A 22286-nucleotide genomic window follows, 5' to 3' on the forward strand; every position below is an offset into this window, starting at 1 on the left:
GCCAAAGGTCCAAATTAAGCCAACCGTCTCTGATACCAATTGAAGGGACCATGACGCCTAAGAGGGGGGGGGGTGAATTAGGCAACTTAAAAATTCTAACTCTAAACCATGACCTCTTTTTCTAACCTTAGCAAAACCTATGCAAAAGATAAATTATCTAAATGTGCAACTACGGTTTTGCTAGTGTGTTGCTATCTCTACCGCAAATGTAGTAAAGTAATCAATGTAAATGCGGAAGCTAAAGAGCAAGGTAGAGATATGCAAACTCCCGTCGACGACTCCGGTATTTTTATCGAGGTATCGAGAAGCACGCAAGCTTTCCCTAGTCCTCATTGGAGCCCCTCGCAAGGAATCCCTCACAAGGGCCAAGCTCCCAGTCGGATAACTCCGTGGATAGCCTCGGGCCTTCCCCACGCGCAAGTGGGTTTCCGACGTGCCTTCCGGCAAGCCACTCCTGGATGCTCCCCACCGTCTTCACTATCAAGCTTCCGGCCGAAACGCCGCAGGCCTTGTTCCCTCCAATACATGGTGGCGGCCACACCACAAACGCGGTTGGTGTGATCTCGCAAGACTTCAAGCCCCTCTGATGTATAACAATGGTGCTCGCAAGCATCGGGTGGTAAGAGGTATGCAAACCTCACTAAACACTAGGCCTAAACCTAGAGCAAACGCATAAGCAGTGGTCTAACTAACCTAAGCACTTCACAAAGCACCTACGCTAATCACCTAATGAAACACTAAGCACTATGCAAGTGGAGATCACTAAAATGGTGTATCAACACCCTTGGTATGTTTCCTCAGCTCCACTCTTCTCAAATGGCCGGTTGGGGGTTGTATTTATAAGCCCCACTGAGAAAGTAACCATTGGGGTCAAATTCCCACGAAACTGCTACTGACCGGACACGTCCAATCGTCCCAACCGTTGAGCCAGTAATATACTGATCGGACGCTGGTCAGCGTCTAGTCGCCTGCCACCAGACGCGTCTGGTCGTAGATTTGCCGCTCTGGAACCTTATTGTACTCGATTGGACGCTGCTGTCCTGTGTCCGGTCGGTTGCCGCCAGCATCCGGTCTAGTGTCCGGTTGCCTGTCTGCCGAGTCCTCTGCCCAGTGTCCGGTCGCTTGTCCAGCGTCCAGTCACCTCAGTGAGCTCGTTTCTTCACGATCTTGCGTACGGCTTGGTTCCAATCTTCGTGCTTGGACTTTGCTTGATATATTGGGTCTTCTCTTGTGCTTCTAAGGTCTTTCTTATGGTGTTGATCATCAGATTACCACGTCACCTTCGTCCAAGTCACGTCTTGCACCCTATTGAACTACAAAATAAACACTTGCAAATTCATTAGTCCAATTTGGTTGTGTTGGTCATCAAACACCAAAATCCAAAGTAAATGGGCCAAGGGTACATTTTCCTTACAGGTACTTTCTCCTGCTCATGGATGATTGCAGTCGCTACATGTGGCTGCAACTCCTGATGAGTAAGGACAAAGCGGCGACGACGATCAAGAAGTTCAAGACGCGCGCGGAGGCTAAGAGCGGCAAGAAGCTCCATGTGCTGAGGACTGATCGCGATGGCGAATTCACTTTGGTGGAGTTCGCTGCGTACCACGTGGATCAGGGTGTGGGGCAACACCACACCATGTCATACTCGCCACAATAGAATGGCATGGTGGAGCGACAAAACCAGACGGTGGTCGGCATGACCCGATCCATGATAAAGGCCAAAGGCATGCCAACAAGGTTTTGGGGAGAGGCGGTGACCACGGCAGTGTTCATTCTCAATCGCGCTCTGACCAAGGCCCTAACGGGCAAGACGTCGTTCGAAGCTTGGTATGGGTGCAAGCCAAGCGTGTCCTTCCTCTGAACATTCAACTGCATCGGCCACATCAGGAAGACAAAGCCAAACCTCACCAAGCTGGAGGACAGGAGCACACCCATGGTGTTCCTAGGCTACGCGGAGGGTACCAAGGTGTATCGGCTCTACGACCGACATGGAGACAAGGTGCTTGTCTCACGTGATGTCGTGTTCGACGAGGAAGCAGCTTGGGACTGGAGCAGTCCGAGCACAGGGGAAGCTGGCAGCTTCACTAGCACCTTCGTTGTTGAGCACTTGGTCATCCACGGTGGTGGAGACGCTAGGGAAGAGATGCCGAGCACTTCGGGAGGAGCACCTAGCACTCAGGCAGTAGAACCGAGCACTCCTGGGGCAGTGTCGAGCACTTCGGGAGTGTTGTCGAGCACTCCAGGATGAGTGTTGAGCACTCCTAGAGGGGTGCCGGGCACGCTAGGAGTGGTGCTGGGAGGTTCTATAGTGGTGGCGATCACTCCAAGATGGGTGTTGAGCACTTCCGTGGCGGAGTCAAGACATCTTGCAGTGGTGCCGACCACTCCAAGACCAAGGCTAGGCACTCCTATAGTGTGGCTGAACACTGCAGGAGTTATGATGAGCTATCCAAAAGTAGTGCCGAGCACTCAAGGTGTTGTGCCAAGCACTTCGGTGAAACAGGGAACTCCATCGACACTGATCGAGTTCGCCTCACCTCCAAGTGACATCACTGAGTTAGTGGATGCCTTCCACGAAGGTGAGGAGGTGCGGTTCCGCAGGCTGGATGATATCATCAGCGACACAGGTCCCTCAGGTCTGGTGGGTAGGCTCCTCAATGACGTAGAGTTGCTACTCATCAATATAGAGGAACCACCCATGTTTGTGCTAGCTGAGCGTGATGGAAACTAGCGACGGACGATGCTGGAGGAGATGAAGGCGATCGAGGAAAACAAAACTTGGCAGCTCATCGATCCACCTCTAGGATGCCGTCCGATCAGCCTAAAGTGGGTGTTCAAGGTCAAGCGGGACGAGCTCAGCGCCATTGTCAAGCACAAGGCGCGCCTCGTCGCCCAAGGCATGTTTAGCACGAGGGCATAGACTTCGAGGAGGTATTTGCGCTAGTAGCACACTTGGAGTCGGTCTGTTTGCTACTAGCATTAGCAGCAGCAAAGGACTGGCGCATCCATCACTTGGACATTAAATCAGGATGGTCTTCGTCAAGCAACCTCTAGGTTTTGCTATCAAGGGAGAGGAGCACAGAGAGCTCTGACTGCGCAAGGCGCTCTACGAGCTATGGTAGGCCCCACGAGCATGGAACGCCAAGCTTGACATCACGCTGGGCGAGCTTGGGTTTCAATGGTGCGCAACCGAGCACGCGCTCTACACGCGGCGATGGGGAAAGGAGGAGCTCGTCAGCGGCGTGTATGTGGATGACTTGATCATCACCGGTGCGCGTACGGAGGACATCAATAGCTTCAAACGCAAGATGGTGGCTCGTTTTTGAATGAGCTTCAAACGCAAGGGAGCTACTTCTATACTACACAAGCAAGAAGGTAACTAGTAAGCTACATAAGCTAACTAATTATAAGAGCAACTACACAAGCACAATGTATATGAAAGTAATTACAAGCTTGTGTAAACGAGGATGCAAACCAACGGGAAGAACAAGGTTGACACGGTGATTTTTCTCCCGAGGTTCACGTGCTTGCCAACACGCTAGTCCCTGTTGTGTCGACCACTCACTTGGTGATTCAATGGCTAATTGGCATCACCCGCCAAGCCTGCACGTCGGGCACCACAAGAACCTACCCCAAAAGTGAGGGTAGCTCAATGACACGCTCAACTAGAGTTGCTCTTCATGGCTCCCACGGGGCGAGCACAATGCCCCTCACAAAGCTCTTCTCCGGAGCACCGCACAAGCTTCTTGCGGGCTTCAACAGAGACCGCCACCAAGCCATCTAGGAGGTGGCAACCTCCAAGAGTAATAAGCACCACCGGCTTACAACTCGATCACCTAGTGCCACTCGATGCAACCTCACAATGCAATCACACTAGAATCGCTCTCTCACACAATCGAATGATCACTATCAAGTATATGTGAGATGGAGGGCTCCCAAGCACTACTACACAAGCCACCAAGGCTCTAGTGTGCTTAGTTGTCAGCCCAAGGCCGACCATGGCCTCTATTTATAACCCCACGTACAAATAGAGCTGTTATCCCTTCACTGGGCAAAAGTCGGGATGATCGAACGCTCTGGTCAGATCAACCGGACGCTGAACCCCAGCGTCCAGTCGTGTGATGCACGCCACGTGTCCCCTTCTTCAAACGCTATTTGTAGGATCCCAACGGTCATCTATCGACCGGACGCTGCAGCAACAACTAATCGGACACAGCAACCCCAGCGTCCGGTCATTTCTAGTAAGGTACCAGACATGACCGAACACGTCCGATCAATCGCGATCGGACGCAGAACCAGTGTCCGGTCACTCTCTGGCCTTTTTGCTCTGCCTGTGTCACCATACATCACCCTGACCGGACACACACAGTCAGCATCCGGTCACTTCTAGTGCCAGTGTCCGGTCGATGACCGACGCCTGCACGCTGTCTGCCATCACTTACCGGATGTAGGACCCCAACATCCGATCACCACGTGACCAGCGTCCGGTCCACTCTGTGAAACCATATCTTTTCTATATGGGGCATCGGTGGCACCATCGGCCTGTCCGCACTCTACGGGCGGACACTCCACCGGTGGAGTTTCAAACCCTTCTCGCCTCTATTTCATCGCAGAGTTGATCCATATCAACTCCAACTTCATCTCCTTTGTAAACGTGCCAATACCACTAAGTGTACACCACCATGTGTATGTGTATTAGCATTTTCACAAACCTTTTCCAAAGGATTAGTCACTCAACTTGCCACGCCACTCAATCCTAGCAACGATGTAAAGTTAGATCACTCGAGTGGTACTTGGATGATCGATATGCAAACAAGTTTGCCCCTCTTGATAGTACGGCCATCTATCCTAAACCCGGTCATCAACTTCTCTACACACCTATGACCGGTGAAATGAAATGCCCTAATTTATACCTTTGCCTTGCGCATTCCATTCCATCACCTCCAATATCGATGCAACACATGCACCAACATGATCAACAATGATATGATCCACTTCATATCATCACGTGATCATATTGGTTCATTGATCTTGACTTCACTTGCTTTTCACCGTTGCCTTCATCTATCGGCGCCAAGTCTTGCTCAAGCTTCACCGCCACACGGTCCATCGCTCCAAAGCCTCCGACTTGCCCTTCACACTTGCAACCGGTCCATCAAGCCAAGTTATGTCTTGATCTTCTCCACCTTTATCACATGACTCAATGTCATGTCTCATGTGCAATGAGCTCCTTCATCATCACATGTGTGAGCTTTGCAACATCTCCAAGCCATTTTTACCTTTATGGCATATGTTGTTCACATACATGTACAAGTGGACTAATCACCTGTGTATCTCACATAAACACAATTAGTCCACCTAGGTTGTCACTCAATTACCAAAACCACACAAGAACCTTTCAATCTCCCCCTTTTTGGTAATTGATGATAACTCTACAAAGATATGGAAATTAAGCTCTTTTGGATTCATGTTGCTTGCCCAAGCAATTTTACCATGTGAAAATAATTTTTGGACAAGTACCACAAACCCGAGATAGTAGTATTAGCTCCCCCTACATATTGCTAGAGTGGTTGATTTTAAGCTTGCACATATGCATAGATTAAAATTATGGGAGAGTAATTACTACTAAATAATGCTAAGGTGTATAGAATAAACCTTTGAAGCATGTACCAATCGGAGTTGCACCTTTAAGTTCATCCTTAGCACCATGGTTAGCTAGATATCACTTGGAAATGAAAGCACTAGATGCCTTGTGAGATCAACATTAAAAGTAAGGTACTAGCATTACTTGAAAAGTATACCAAGTGTCTAGCTATCATCCTATGCATGCTAGTTATCAAATCATCAAACAAATTCTACAACTAGCATACACCACATAAGCATGCATATTGAATTTAAAAACTTATGCAATGCAATCAAGCACATGAATATGCACATATTAAATGCAATCAATCAAGGTTCATGAGCTTGCTCCCCCTACTTGTGTGCTTTTCTTGTCCAAGAATTTTGATCCAACTCTTTTCTTCAATGTTGCTCCCTCTTTGTCCATGTTCATGTCCAGCCTCTCAATTTCTCCCAAAGCTTTCATATCTTGTCTCTCCCCCTTGTACAACCATAATATCAAAACTTTCATATCTTTGTACAATCTCTCCCCCTTTGTCATCAATTTCCATAAAAGGTGTGCTTCTCATTGATGCAAAGGTATGCATTTTGGGTAGATGGTTGAGGCTTGAATCTTGCATTTTTATGGACATCACTTGATTGTTGGAATGACACCATTTGTAAATACCACTTGTAACTTGTACCACTTGTATCTTGTGTAGGGCTTCTTGAGATACCACACATAAGATTTTTTATCTTGAGATCAATTTGTGGGACACCTCCTCCTATGTGATAGCATGGGTCATCCATTTGATACACTTGAGCTCTTGTAGGTGAAGGATGCATTCTTCATTTGATGATCACTTAAAGTTGAAGATCACTTGTGGAACCATCGTCTTGCATGATTGATATCATGTGTAGATATAATATCACTTCAAAGAATCTTGTAGTATAGAACCACTTGTTGGATTTATCAATAAAAATCATTTCTTGAACATTTGCTATCTTCATGAGTACCACTTATAGGATATCACTTGTGAGTTGATCTAGACATCACTTATAGATTCTTGATAAAATATTTGAGTCTAGATACCATTTATAACAAACAAACTAGATATCCATTTGCATTGTTGTCTTGTACTTGTACTCTTATTACTATCATGAGTTTCTATGGTTGACTTAAACTAAATTGATTTGCTTAAGCTTCCAAGTCCGGTTTGAACCAATGACAAGCTTCTTCACACCTCTTGCAAGAGTTATCTTGCCAATGTTGTACTTGTCACTTGTTAGCAATTCAAATTAGATCAAGTACTTGGGATCACTAGCTCATGAACAAATTCATATACTAACCACTAGATCAAGTAATAATTCAAGCAATAGTGGTAGGTTATGAATTTAAACATTTCATTTGTTATGCATGATCCTATAAAGTATGAACTATATGCACTAACCGCATACTAGTAAGGGATGAAATGATCATGCACATTACAATGATACATTTGCTATGTTGGAGTAGAGGATAGTCACATAGATTCCAATTCATTACTCCAATAGCAATGTGAAGTCCAATTATATGCTTGGTGAAGACCAATAGATACCATGTTGAATTCCATTTTTTTACCCATATGAAATGAATACCACTTATGATCAAGTGCACTTTCTTATTATGGTTGGCTTGCTTCATCTTTTGATCAATCCTTGCATGAGAGCAACAACGTGAGAATACCACTTAAAATATTATGACTAGCTCTCTTTTGGGTGTTGCTTGCTTTTCTTGATCAATCCTTTTGATTGCTTCAACTAAGCATCTCAAATGTTCCTCAGATCACCACTTCCATGTTAGCCTTCTAAGTACCACACTTGGTTCACCTACACATAGGCAGCAAGCCCCTACACTAGGGAGAAGTGACCTCTCTCCAAAAACCATCCTTGATACTCACTTAAAATAACTTGATTGATTGATCCAAGTGATGGACTTAACTTGATGAATAATCTTAATTCCTTCTTTAAGTCCTTTTCTTTCTAGCAAATGATCTCCAATCATATCTAGAACTTAAATTTCATCTTCAACTTGAGTTTGATCTTGATCTTCATCTTGAGTATCAAAGGTGTGCAAAGTACACTCCACAATCAAATAGCCTTGTACTCTTTTCTTGTCATGCTTCTAGATCATCTCAAAACCAAACTTAAGTGCCTCAATTACTTATTAACATGTTTCCAACTTGAGGACCTTTCAATCAAAGTGACTCTAGATCAATCCAACATTATCACTTTTTTGGCAGATTCTGTATCTTTCAAAGAAATAAGCATATCTCCCAAAGTACAAATCTAAATACCACGAAATTTGGTGGAGATGTGCTTCACTTAGTTATCTAGCAGCTGTAAAAATTTGAGCTTCATTTGAATTTTAGATTGCTACCAGATCTCAATTCTTTCACTACTGCTACATGCTAAAAACTGCCGCACTATAGCTGACAAGAACCACTCCAAAACCGAAGCATTTCTTATCCAATACTCATAAAAATTATGCAGCATCTTATACCATAAGTTTAGAATATGTTCATCAATTTTTATGTCAATCCAATAAGTGTTGATTAACCAAACATGGCTAAGATCACAGCTAGCTCAGATTCTCAATTATAGGACATATTTCAACAATTGAGCTATACTTCATCAAATATGAATCAAACTTGAAACTAACTTGTTTGAATACTTCCATAAGACATATATCCATTCAAACCACTTACTAAAAGTTATCTTATGAATTTATCCAACACAAATCAATCTAAACTTGACTACTAATCAATTATCCATTCAATCATCTCCTAGCAAGCAACATTGCATATTTATCCAATTCAATCAACTCATATGCACCCAAATGAAATGATCAACAAGAGATATACCTTGGTTAGCTTATGATCATCCAACTAGCAAGCCTCAACTCAATTATTTGCAAGTCATCAAATATATCTAACAAATCACCAACAACTTAAATATGACACTTGTATGTTGATAGCACTTGGACTTCACTCAATTTTCACTTAGCATTGGGTTTGGATGTGCACTAGGCTTCATATCTTGACTCAACATATGATGATCAATATGAAATCAATTGAATCAAGTCTCCAATATCGATGGTACCTACAATCAATCATCCACTTTTTGATAGTACCCAAACAAGTTAGGGTCCTCTCAAGTTAGGAGCAATATACTTAGGCAACATCTTAGTATGAGTAGCGGAATATTTTGCAATAGCAACCATAGATGTACTATTACCATCCTTTCTAAGCACATTATTATCAATAATTAAAATAGGCTTAGAAATATCACCTAGGGGACATGAATGTGCCATGTGTCCCCTTTTCCAGCATGAGTAGCACTTTTTCTTTGATTGAGCCTTCTCTTCCTTGCTCATATGGCGCTTCTCATTGCCTTGCCTCTCATAGATTGCTTGAGCCTTCTTCTCAAGTTTGGTAGGACACTTGGAGACAAAGTGTCCCGTACTTCCACACTTGAAGCACTTGATGTGAGCATAATCTTTCTTCTCATCTTTATTCTCGCTCATCATCTTGGCATCTTGAGTTTGTATTGGATGCCTTGCCTTTCCACACATTCTTGTTTTCTTCTTCTTTACCATCAAATCACCACCATCTTCATGGTTGATCTTGATTTGCTCTTGGGGTGTCTTCTCTTGCTCAACTTGTGGCTTTGGTTGGGGCTTCACTTGTTGCTTCACCAATTACTTGGTTGGGCACATTGAGGTAAGATGACCCCAAGTGCGGCACTTGAAACACTTCACATGCCTTAGCCTCTCTTCTTCTTTCTTCAACTTGAGATTTTCTTTATTGGAGCAACCATTTGCAAGATGTCCCACTTTATGGCACTTGAAGCACATAAAATGAGAGAGCTTCTCTTGTTCTTGCTTCTTCATCTCTCTTTCATATCTTCTCTTACCCCATCTTTTGCCCTTGATCTTGCTCTTGTTGAATCCAATGCCACTTATATCATTTTGTCTTTCTTAATGATTGACTTTGCTAGTCTTGAAGATGACTCCACTCTTGTCACCAAAGTTTCTTTGAGTCTTCAACATATGCTCAAAGGTGACTTGAGAGTTGTAGTACCTCTCTAACTTGTTGCTCAATTTCTTCACTTGTTCATTGAGCTCATTGTTCTCCTTCAAAAGGTTAGTCTCACAAGACATAGAAGTAGAACAAGCATCTATATGCGAAGAACATGGTATTTCTAATAAGTCGTCACAAGAGATGGATACATGCTTCTTGCCTACATCACAAGGGTTAGCAACAATTTGTGATTGATCAATTGATCCATGTGATGAGCTCTCACTATTTTTAAGTTTCTTTGTTAACACTTTAATGAGAGAATCATGCTGTTCTAATAATTCATCATGAGATGCAAGTAGTGTCTCATGATTCAATTTTAGCTCATCATGTGAAGATTTGAAAGCATCAAGTAATTTCTTATGTTCTTCACAAGAGTTCTTTAGAAATGAGTTTTTGTTTTCTAATTTCAATGTTTTAGCTTTCTCATTTTCTAAAGACATGGTCATGCTAGCAAGTCTACTAACAAGTTCATCATATGAATCAACATGATCAACCACATTATCATTTGATACCTTGGTGTCACCTTGTGACATGAAACAATGTGGTGTAGTAGGAGAGCTTGTAGTAGCATTATCATCATGGCTTGAGCATGAACCAACATCACCATCAAGTGTGCATGGGATAGCATCATTATTTGCAACACTTGTGGCATTGTCATCACCCTTGTCAAGTGATCTTGTGATGTGATCATCATCATCATCACTTGACCATGAGGTGGAGCAATCTTCCATAATTACCGAATTGTGGCTATGCTCAACACACTTATGCGCCTCCTTCTTAGGCTTATCCTCCTTCTTGAATTTGCCATCATCCCATATGGCGGAATCACCATAGAAGGCTTGGAGTGCCATCCACATATCATGAGCACTCTTCAAGTCTCACACACGTCTAAAAACATCATCATGTAAAGCACACGTTAAATAATAAAGAGCACGATGATCAAGTTGTAAGCAATCCTTTTGTGCTTGGGTTAGGTTGTCCTTATCCAAAACATCACAAGAAAAACCAACAACAATGATCCACCATGCCTTGGGACCCAAATCACGGAAATGATCAAGCATATGATGTTTCCACCGTGCATAGTGTGTGCCATTAAAAATGTGTGTGTCACAAACAACTTCTTGCCAAAAGTTCGCCATCCGCTCGGATCGGTGAAGACCACAAATGAGAAACCAAGCTCTGATACCACTTGTAGGGTCGAGATGGCGGACTAGAGGGGGGGTGAATAGTCTTTTCTAAAATTAATCGCGTCGACTAACCGAACCAAGTGCAGAATTAAAACTATCGGCCTAGATAAGACTACACCCCTTTATTTATATTCTCTAGCACCCTCCAAAGATACTAATTAAGCAACAAATATGCCGGGCTAGCTAGAGCTCACCTAACCAAATCTAGAAGCAAGGTCATATAAACCTATGCCACTAGTACTTCAAGCAATAAGGGAGCTCCTACACAAGCTAGTAAGCAAAAGCACAAAGCCACCTAAGCTCACTAGCAATGCTCAATAACAAGGCATCCAATGCCAAATTAGAGAGCATAATTACTTAGCTACACAAACTAAGTAATGTGACTAACAAGGTTACACAAACTAAATTAGCCACGCAAGGAAGCTACTTCTATGCTACACAAGCAAGAAGGTAACTAGTAAGCTACACAAGCTAACTAATTACAAGAGCAACTACACAAGCACAATGTATATGAAAGTAATTACAAGCTTGTGTAATCGAGGATGCAAACCAACGGGAAGAGCAAGGTTGACACGGTGATTTTTCTCCCGAGGTTCACGTGCTTGCCAACACGCTAGTCCCTGTTGTGTCGACCGCTCACTTGGTGATTCGGCGGCTAATTGGCATCACCCGCCAAGCCCGCATGTCGAGCACCGCAAGAACCTATCCCAAAAGTAAGGGTAGCTCAATGACACGCTCAACTAGAGTTGCTCTTCGCGGCTCCCGCGGGGCGAGCATAATGTCCATCACAAAGCTCTTCTCCAGAGCACCGCATAAGCTTCTTACGGGCTTCAACGGAGACTGCCACTAAGCCGTCTAGGAGGTGGCAACCTCCAAGAGTAACAAGTACCACCGGCTTGCTACTCGATCATCTAGTGCCACTCAATGCAATCTCAGGATGCAATCGTACTAGAATCACTCTCTCACACAATCGAATGATCACTATCAAGTATATGTGAGATGGAGGACTCCCAAGCACTACTACACAAGCCATCAAGGCTCTAGTGTGCTCAGTTGTCGGTCCAAGGTGGACCATAGCCTCTATTTATAACCCCACGTACAAATAGAGCCGTTACCCCTTCACTGGGCAAAAGTCGGGACGACCGGACGCTCTGGTCAGATCGACCGGACGCTGAACCCCAGCATCCGGTCGTGTGATGCACGCCACATGTCCCCTTCTTCAAATGCTATTCGTAGGATCCCAACGGTCATCTGTCGATCGGACGCTGCAGCAACAACTAACCGAACGTAGCAACTCCAGCGTCCGGTCGTTTCTAGTAAGGTACCAGACATGACCGGACGCGTCCGGTCGATCGTGATCGGACGCAGCACCAGCGTCTGTTCACTCTCTGGCCTTTTTGCTCTGCCTGCGTCACCACACGTCACCCTGATCGGACGCACACAATTAGCGTCCGATCACTTCCAGCGCCAGCATCCGGTCGATGACCGATGCCTGCACGCTATCTGCCATCACTGACCGGATGCAAGACCCTAGCGTCCGGTCACCATGTGGCCAGCGTCCGGTCCACTCTGTAAAACCCTATCTTTTTATAAACCTTTTTCAAAGGATTAGTCACTCAACTTGCCACGCCACTCAATCCTAGCAACGATGCAAAGTTAGATCACTCGAATGGCACTTGGATGACCGATATGCAAATAAGTTTACCCCTCTTGATAGTACGACCATCTATCCTAAACCCGGTCATCAACTTCTCTACACACCTATGACCGGTGAAATAAAATGCCCTAGGTTATACCTTTGGCTTGCGCATTCTATTTCATCTCCTCCAATGTCGATGCAACACATGCACCAACATGATCAACAATGATATGATCCACTTCATATCATCACGTGATCATATTGGTTCATCGATCTTGACTTCACTTGCTTTTTACCATTGCCTTCGTCTATCGGCGTCAAGTCTTGCTCAAGCTTCACCGCCACGCGATCCATCGCTCCAAAGCCTCCGACTTGCCCTTTACGTTTGCAACCGGTCCATCAAGTCAAGTCATGTCTTAATCTTCTCCACCTTGATCACATGACTCAATGTCATGTCTCATGTGCAATGAGCTCCTTCATCATCACATGTGTGAGCTTTGCAACATCTCCAAGCCATTTTCACCTTTATGGCATATGTTGCTCACATACATATACAAGTGGACTAATCACATGTGTATCTCACATAAACACAATTAGTCCACCTATGTTGTCACTTAATTACCGAAACCACACAAGGACCTTTCAGCTACCTAGTCCACACGAGGCCGGACATTGCGTTCGCCGTGGGCTACGTCAGTCGCTTCATGGAGGATCCCAGAAAGGATCACTGGGCTACGGTGAAGCGGCTACTGCACTACGTCAAGGGGATGGTGGATCATGGGATCATCTTCCCAAAGACCGATGAGAGTAGGCTACAGCTCACTATGTTCAGCGATGTAGACATGGCGGAGGACATCGACGAACGACGGAGCACTTCTGGCATGCTCATCTTCCTCGGGTCGGCTCCGATTTCATGGTTGTCACTGAAATAGAAGGTGGTGGCGCTATCTACGTGCGAGGCAGAGTACGTAGCGGCGTGCCAAGTTATGTGGCTACGCCGACTGCTGGACGAGCTGACCGGCGTGGAAGCTCACCCACCAGCACTGATGGTGGACAACCAGCCCGCCATCGCCCTCGCGAAGAATCCGGTTCTGCACGACCGGAGTAAACATATCGACTTGAAGTTCCACTTCCTCAGGGACTGTATCGATGGAGGACAGATCGTCATCGAGTTTGTCGAAATTAGTCGGCAACTCGCGGACGTCCTCACCAAGCCGCTTGGACGTCTTCGACTCACGAAGTTAGAAGGAAATGATCGGCATGGAGGGGTACAAGGGTTAATAGTAGGATTAGGGGAAGATTGTTAGATAATCTACTGCTACCTTGTGTGAACACAATAAGAGAAGGCGACGCCGAAAGGCCCCCTGCTGTGATACTATAGCCGCTGCAGGTGCAGGCGGCGCATGGCTTACCTGCAGCACTGTAGGTACATGCAGTGGCCGGCGCAGAGTCAGCCCTGTATGTTATCTAGTTACTGTTACAGCATGTGCGCTGTATTAGGACTAGATGGATAGAGTTGTATAAATAGACTACCACAGCAACTCAGTAAAGAGAGTTTAGATTTATCATCTCACACACAGGGCTTCGGCCAACGCTGATGTCTTGTATTGTGTGTGCATGCTCTGTTCTCCTTTCTTCTAGCTCCAGCCATAATGTGTGGGGACGTACAACGCTCGTTCGTGGTTGGCACGACTAGTGGATGTTGATGTTCGACAACCTTAACGGATGCTCGACAAGACTGATAAGTGATTCGTTCGTCTGAACTACCCATCACACTAGTCGAGTAACCCAAAAGTTCTGAACTCTCCATTGTTTAATTGACTCACTGGCCTAATAATCGCAAAAAGGTTGTAGTACCAATGCAAAGATTCACACTTGTGGCCACTGGGCAGCAGCGATCTGATCCCAATTCCTAGATGCCAAGACACGGACGGCCGGACTGGGCGCGGCGTCAATCCTGACCTACTACGCACACGCGACGGATGGCTTCAGCGATGCTCCTCCGCTCCATGGGCTTGGTCAGGTGAAGGTCCATCCCGGCGGCAATGATCTTCTGCCGCTGCTCCTCATCCTGCATGGCGTGGGCGGTCAAGGCGATGATCGGAGTGTGAACCCCGTAGCAGCTCTCGGCCTCGCGGATGCGCCTTGTCGCTTCGTAGCCATCCATCACAGGCATCTGGCGCAAAAAAGTAATTTGTGAACTGACAGTACAAGAAATGCAGTGCTAATTGTAGGGTTCTTGTCGAAACTGACCTGGCAATCCATAAGGATAGCATCATAGGGAGTGGACGCTGCTGCACCCGTTCGTGAGCCAGCGACTTGCGCAAGAGCAGCTTCGAACATGCTGACAGCCTTGGCTCCATCCTCTGCTACTTCAACGTCTGCTCCAAGCTGGTACAGTATCTTCTTCCCAATCGTCTGCAGAGTCAAAGTGTCCTCCACTAACAGCACACGCCTTCCGGTCAATGATTTGTCGCCGTCCCGTTTTGGTTCCGAAGACGACCGTGCGAGCGCAACCACGGCTGATTTGCCCGCCCCTGATGACCCTCCCGGCATTCTGGTCTCGGCATTTTCAGGACTAACATGAGATGGGTGATGATGGGCCTGTGCCATTTGGAGGTCCCTCAAGGTGTTCAGGAGAGCATACAACCGAGACCCATGGATTGGTTTTTGCAGGACAAGATCACAGCAAGTGTGGTGCCTCAGCCTCCCCAAATCACCAGAAGAGGTATTCGCGTCGACGAGGCAAACAATCTTGCATGGCATTTGTTTCTTGATCTCAGGGAAGTTCACCTCCGTGCATATGTTTTCCATCTTGCCGTAGTGTGCATCAATGACGACTAGAGCACCAGACCAGTGGAGTCCAAAGGCGCCTGATCTTTTGAAGCGACTGCTGCTCTTCAGTGCAACAGGGAGTATTTGGCTAACCGTGTCTCTGGATCTGAAACAGAAGTCTGCGTGGCATTCGAAACTGTCCGCCGATGTCCTTGACAGAGATGTACTACTATCATGACAGACATTCTCGAGAGCAGAAGCAAGGGACTCGAGTTGTGGGACTAGCCAAACTTTCATCCCAAGATTCTCCAGCCAAGATTGCAGTACCCTTCGCGTTTCATTGCCATGAACAAGAAGCATGCAGTGTCCACCCTCAAAGCTACTATTGGCCTCTCTTAAGGCAGAGGCTCTGATACAGCATTGGCTACTTGAACTGCCTTCTTCTATGTCATGTTGTTCATGGATTCCACCCATCTTCATAAACACATTGAACCCAATGCAGGTCCCTGTTTTACCAGGCCCTTTGTCCTTGATGCTAATCTCGCCTCCCATCAAACGGACCTATATTAATTAAACAATACATATATGAAATAAAATTCACTATTTTTTCAAGAGAACTGATATATTTAGATATCTGAAAAATGGAATTTCAACAATGGAAATACATATATAGAACTTACAAATGATTGAACAATTCCAAGCCCCAAGCCAGTTCCTCCTTGCCCTTCTTTAACCTGAACATAGTCCTCAAACACCAACTCTCTCTTTTCCTTTGGGATTCCAATGCCAGTATCATCCACTTCAAAGTACAGCTCAACCGAGTCAAGATCATTCTGGATCGAGCTGAACGAACAACAATCCTTGCGATGTTCTCTTCCCTTGAACAGGCATAAAAAATTGGAACAGCCAAATCTTGAAGTAACACAGACTGAGCTCCTTGCAATAATAGGCCTATTTGCCCAGGCACGGAGAACGACGTGCCCTTGCTGAGTAAACTTCACGGAATTGCCGAGTACGTTGTCAAGAATCTGTTTGAGTCTCCTGAAGTCCCCTACTACGTTCCCACACAGGATAGATAAGTCACAGGGATCCCAGACCACTTCCAGCCCTTTGCTCAGACCTACAATGTTGATCATGTCCATGGACTCCTCCAGAACATTTGCTACGCTGAACTCGGCCTCGTCTAGCTGCATCTTTCCAGATTCAACCTTGCTTGTGTCTAGAATCGAGTTAAGTATCCCTACAGAAAAAAAGAGAATCACATTGCATTGCAGTGTAAATAACTGTGGCATTCTATCATACAACTAGAACTATGATGGCTGTAAATAAGTGTGGTATTCTATGATTCTATCCTAGTGCCAAAAAGATTGTGGCTTTCAGAAGTCATTCACTGCAGAATACACCAACTCACCGAGCAATTTGTTTGTGCACACGTCCATCTGCTCGAGGTTATGCATCATCTGCGGGTTCGTCTGGGCCTCCACCCGGGACACGTCTACGAGCCCCGTGATCACCGCCAGAGCCGACCGGATGTCGTGGCTGGCACCGGCGAACGCGTTGGTCTTGTTCAGGCTCTTGCGCTCCGCCTGCCGCAGCGCGTCATTTTGCCTGACGAGGTTTGCCCGCAGGGACGCCTCGCGTGCCATCGACCGCCTCAGCGCCCTCAGCACGACGAAGAACGCAGCCGCAGCTATGGCCACTACTACGCTGCACGCCAGGGCGACGACGGTGACGCCCATGTCTCGGGGCATGGCCGCTGATCTGAGGCTGTCGAAAGACCCAGCTGAAAACCGCGCAGGTGCTCGCCTGTGCCGTGCAGCTACGCGCCGCCCGCCTGTGCCCTGCGCGGTGGTTGAGGGGAAGTGGCGATTGGAATTTTGCAGTTGCAGCAAAATGAATACGCACTTATTATCTGGTTCAGATGGAAAGATATGGGGAAAGGATCGTTACCTGCCATTCTTGAGCGTAATTGTGCAGGCGAATCCAATTAATTAATTAAACCAAATGCGGCAGATTTTACTATGATGACACAGCCCCACCGTTACAGTATCCTTACGGAGCCTGAAGCATCTCCTCCAAATGGAGATCCTGTCCAATTGGCCAGTGGCGAATCAGAAGGAGGATGGACCTACCTTATATACTGTTATGTTATATATATACATGCGTAAACTTAAGTCACAACCATGGTCAGAAATTGATCTACTCAATAATATTCTATTTTTTTTTACCAGGCCCTGCCTTATATGCATGTATTGCTATGAACACACAAAATTCAAATGAAAAAAAAAATTCAGTTCTTCTTTCAAATAAATATCATGCATAATAAATGAAAAGGTCCATGGCTATGTCTAGGAACCACCGTGCTTGAATTAATCCGTGATTACATGTATATTAACATCTGGCTGGTAAAGCCACATTTTAGTGTAGGTTTAAAATCAAAATTGAGAATCATCGATTCATTAAATATTACAAGCATTCAAGACCACTGTATATATAAGAGCGAGTTAGCCTGCTAGATTTTTTGCAAAACATAGAAAAAGCAGCACACACTAACTATTTATAAGCCGCATATTTTAGCATAAAAATATAGGATAAAAGGATGGAAATAAGATATCTGGATTGCAATAAAAATCACATTAAAACAAGAGTTAAACGCATAAGAGGTCTCTACAACTGTCAAGAGGTAACACTTAGGTCCATGAACTTTGAAAAATGTATTTCTATGTTATTAAACTTGCTAAATGGTGCTCCGAAGATACGTACTAGCCCTGTTCGTTAAACTAAACAACCTCACCACATGCAACTATTGTAGCCATTATGCAATGAATTGGAGTGCAACTTCTCTTAACTTGTTTTTTTTTATATTTCAGCCAAATATTTTAGGTTTTCAATTGAAATATACTATGTAGGTTAGTTGGTTTTTTTTTTTTTTTTGCTTTATCTTTTTTCAGAGCAGCATTTTTTTTTATCTTCTTCATTTCGGGTCGTCTTTAAACATTTGGAAGGCCCATGGACCATGGTGCTAACAGCCTGGCCCAAAATTACTTACCGCCATCTCCTCACCGACTCGAGCTGGGAACTGGGCCAGTAAGCAAGAGACTCTGGCCCGACCCGAGAGCCTCAACCAAAACCTCACCTCGGCACCGCAGCGTCGCTCCGCGCCCCGGCCACAACTCGCCGCCGCCATCCAGTGACCCCGCCGCGCCTTGCAGCGGCGACGGAGGGGCCAGCCAGCCAGCCATGACGACCCGCATAGCGCCGGGCGTGGGCGCGAACCTACTCGGGCAGCACTCGGCGGAGCGCAACCAGGACGCCACCACCTACGTCGGCAACCTCGACCCTCAGGTTAGGGTTCCCCACAACCTCTCGCTATTGCGACCCTTAGTAGATCCCCGCCCACGATAGGATATCCCTGAAGCACAGAATTACTTGTGTGAACTGGTGACCGGATGAGTAAGTCGCTGCTCCTTAATCGAAGGTACAGTGGCGGTGGAAGGTACAGTGGCGGTGGCGCAACCATATTGCAAGGACAGCGTGAGTGACGGCAAACGCTAGATGTTAACAAGTAATGAGACTGCGATTGAACGGTTGCTGGGAAAATTGTGCGTGTTTCGCTAGGTGGTAATGTTACAATCGTTGTTGTTTAAGTACATTACATATAGACTATATGTAAAGTGTACTGCTTATTTGTTATAGGTTGGGATGAACATTGCTGTTTAGCCTTTCAGATTCATATCAATTTCTCTGTACGCTCTATACAAATAGAACCATAGATCCGGATTACACATAGACATAGGAATTACATTGACAGTTACCTGGTGGAGCACATCTTTGCTCCTTCTCCTGTGTAGGAAACAATGAACATCCTGTAGTATATGTTCATATATTGTTTATTCAGTTTCTGTAAATTCATGAACTGATGCTGATACTTCTTCCATATCTGATAGGTTTCCGAGGAGCTTCTATGGGAATTGTTTGTCCAAGCAGGCCCTGTTGGTAAGTGGACTTCTTTATATATTTTTCTGTAGTGAGATGAGAGTTTTGCTGTATGAAACACTTTTGTCTTGCCCTATAACAGCATTTGTGTGTTTTGTTGCATAATTGCCTTTCAGCATTTTTTATTCTTTGTTTCTTTTGGTTTTTTATGGTTATTATTATGTAATTGAAGTTTTTTATTTTGGATATGAAACAAATACATTTATTTTTTGTTTTATTAACAGAATTACCATTCTTCCATTTGTAGTTAATGTGTATGTCCCAAAAGACAGAGTTACGAATTTACACCAGGGATATGGATTTGTAGAATTCAGGAGCGAGGAAGATGCAGATTATGTAAGTCTATTATTTTGCGAAGTCATAGTTTACCTTTTATATTTCCTCTAGCAGATCGCCACATCCATATTTAGTTACCCTTTTATCTAAATTGTTTGCTTCCCACAGGCCATTAAGATTTTGAACATGATCAAACTATACGGTAAGCCCATAAGAGTAAACAAGGTATTTTCCCTTCATCTTTAGTATTTTATCATTATGGCTTTCAATAAAACAAGTATCATTTGAACATAACATGATTGTGTTTTATTATACCAGGCTTCCCAGGATAAGAAGAGCTTGGACGTTGGAGCAAATCTGTTTATTGGCAATCTTGATCCGGTGAAGGCCTAAATCCTACTTTCTTTATTATCTGCCCTTCAGTTCATCTGAATACTGAGTAATATTTCCATGTTTGCTTTGTTAACAGGATGTTGATGAGAAGCTCCTCTATGATACCTTCAGTGCATTTGGAGTGATTGTAACTAATCCTAAGGTGACACACAGCAACTTTTATCTTCATGAATCATGCAAAGTTATATTGCTTTGTTGTTTTCTGCTAATGATCTAGCTTCTAGCAGCCGACAGGTGAACATAATATCTGATTTACGAGCAGCAGTCTTATATAAATGCCTGAAGCAAATACAAGTGATAGTTTACGCATAGAATAAACTGAATTCACTATACTTACATTTCATAATTCAATTACTTTCAAGGTCTTGTGTCACTGGAACTTGTGTGTAACAGTGTTTAGTCAATTTCAAATTATTAAGCGCTCATCAGTTAATAGCACTGTCTGCTTTCATTTGTCCAAAATAAAGTAATAGCTCTAAAATCATGGTAACGATTATACCGATTGATATTGCTCATAGATCTTTTTGGGGCATTCTGGGCACAACTCCATGTGTGCATGTTCCTAAGATAAACTCATCTAAAATTAGAGATGGTTTTAGGAGTAATACCTCATCTGTATGCAGCGTCTGTTATTTTCTGAAGCATAGTTGTCACCTGCAGTAATTTATTGATCTTCTTTTTCTTTTGTCAAAGATAATGCGAGATCCTGAGACTGGAAATTCTAGAGGCTTTGGCTTTGTGAGCTATGACTCCTTTGAATCATCTGATCAAGCAATAGAGGTAATGTAATCATCACATTGATTTCCTGTATTTCAATTTGCAGTGGTTCTGGCTGTCTGGCATTTGTTTCATGCAGCTTTCTCTGCTGTATTTTTCAGGCCATGAACAACCAACATTTATGCAACCGGCCAATCACTGTCTCTTATGCTTACAAGAAAGACACGAAAGGAGAGCGCCATGGCACACCAGCAGGTAATGTGTTTTGACGATCTAATTGATCCAGTTGATTCCCTGGCCACCAGCACATGGGTTACTCTTCAGTTCACTCAATATTTATATTTCATCCTAACCCAAATGGTCTCCAAGCAAATCGTATTATGTGTATATCCAAGTCAAATTTCCATTCTTGGTCTTGAGCTCTGCTTGGCTCAGCTTTAAAAAAATTGTCCTGAAGCTCTGCCAAACAGGGGCTATAGTTTGCAAAGTTATTTTAGCTCTTAAAACAGGATAGATATTAAATTCTTCAACTGAATTGTCCTTTTACATTCTAGAGTTCCTTCGTGAATATTTTTAGTCACAATGATCTAATATGTTGTTTCCCTTTGTCAGAGCGACTGCTGGCATCAAACAATCCAGGATCTCAGAAGAATAGGCCACACACAATGTTTGCAAGTGGTCCGCCGACCCAAGGTCTTCCAAATGGTGGTCCGCCTGTGCCACGGCCTTATGGCAATGGCACAATTCCGGGACAGATTCAACACATGCGACAACCACCTCCACCACCTGTTGGACAATTCCCCCCTCCAATGCAGATGCACGGGCAACCTGCTTGGGCCGCTCAACAATCTATGGCGCCCCCCATGCCATCGCAACTCCAGTACAGGCTCCCCGTGAGGCCACCACCACCAAATATGATGCCCCCTCCAGTTGGCATGGTAAGGCCGCCACCTCCTCCCACTGGTATGTCAGCACCACCTATGTGGATGCCACCCCCACCCCCGCCACAACAAGGTGGAATGCCTCCGCCTCCCATGTCTATGCCGCCACCACCTCCACCACCATCTGGTTAAACACATGCAAAGGAAAGTACCATCTGGTCAATGTGTAAGCTGTAGCTGTAGACTAAGGATGCTGGTTCCTTTCATATGTCTTCCCTGTAACTTGCCAACACTAGGTGAAGATGAGATTTGGGAGTTTACCTGACAGATACAAACTCAAGATTAACAGTTATTTATGTTGTGTTGAAGATGAATGAATTTTGTGATTGTCTACGTACTTTTTATGTTCTCTGATGCCATGATACGTTTGAATGATCACTAGGCATGTTCTGTTGCCACTGAATTATTGATGGTGGAAATTTCAAACAAAGCTATTTGGGTCATAATTTTAGCCAACTTTTAGCTCTTAGATTAGGTCGTGGTTGTGATGCACTTGATGGAAGGGTAGAAAGGTGGTGCCATATGATCGATCAGTATCAACAATGATGCAAGCGGGTACAAAGCGGATTTGTAAGATACGCCATTTAATAAGCACTTAGACGAAATAAATTCTGTGTTTGAATTTATAGTGCTGATCTGA

The 22286-nt window shown here is 44.7% G+C and overlaps 2 protein-coding genes across 2 annotated transcripts; one reads left to right on the top strand and one right to left on the bottom strand.

Moving 5' to 3' along the window:
• Positions 1–14499: 14499 nt before the first annotated feature.
• On the bottom strand, positions 14500–17062 carry LOC136459334 (probable histidine kinase 2). The gene is made up of 5 exons (XM_066459203.1): positions 16937–17062; positions 16735–16801; positions 16004–16563; positions 14802–15884; positions 14500–14724 (listed from the first exon to the last, which is right to left on the bottom strand). Exons 1-5 carry the CDS (start codon positions 17060–17062, stop codon positions 14500–14502), a joined length of 2061 nt encoding a protein of 686 aa, XP_066315300.1.
• A 1366-nt stretch (positions 17063–18428) lies between these two features.
• Positions 18429–21983, top strand: LOC136488040 (uncharacterized). The gene is made up of 9 exons (XM_066485094.1): positions 18429–18668; positions 19271–19319; positions 19567–19655; positions 19764–19820; positions 19914–19976; positions 20065–20130; positions 20682–20768; positions 20867–20960; positions 21318–21983. The coding sequence occupies exons 1-9, from the start codon at positions 18564–18566 to the stop codon at positions 21776–21778; spliced, it is 1071 nt and encodes a 356-aa protein (XP_066341191.1). The 5' UTR covers positions 18429–18563; the 3' UTR covers positions 21779–21983.
• The last annotated feature ends 303 nt before the right edge of the window (positions 21984–22286 follow it).

Source organism: Miscanthus floridulus, chromosome 1 (assembly GCF_019320115.1).
Source record: "Miscanthus floridulus cultivar M001 chromosome 1, ASM1932011v1, whole genome shotgun sequence".
Lineage (NCBI taxonomy): Eukaryota > Viridiplantae > Streptophyta > Magnoliopsida > Poales > Poaceae > Miscanthus > Miscanthus floridulus.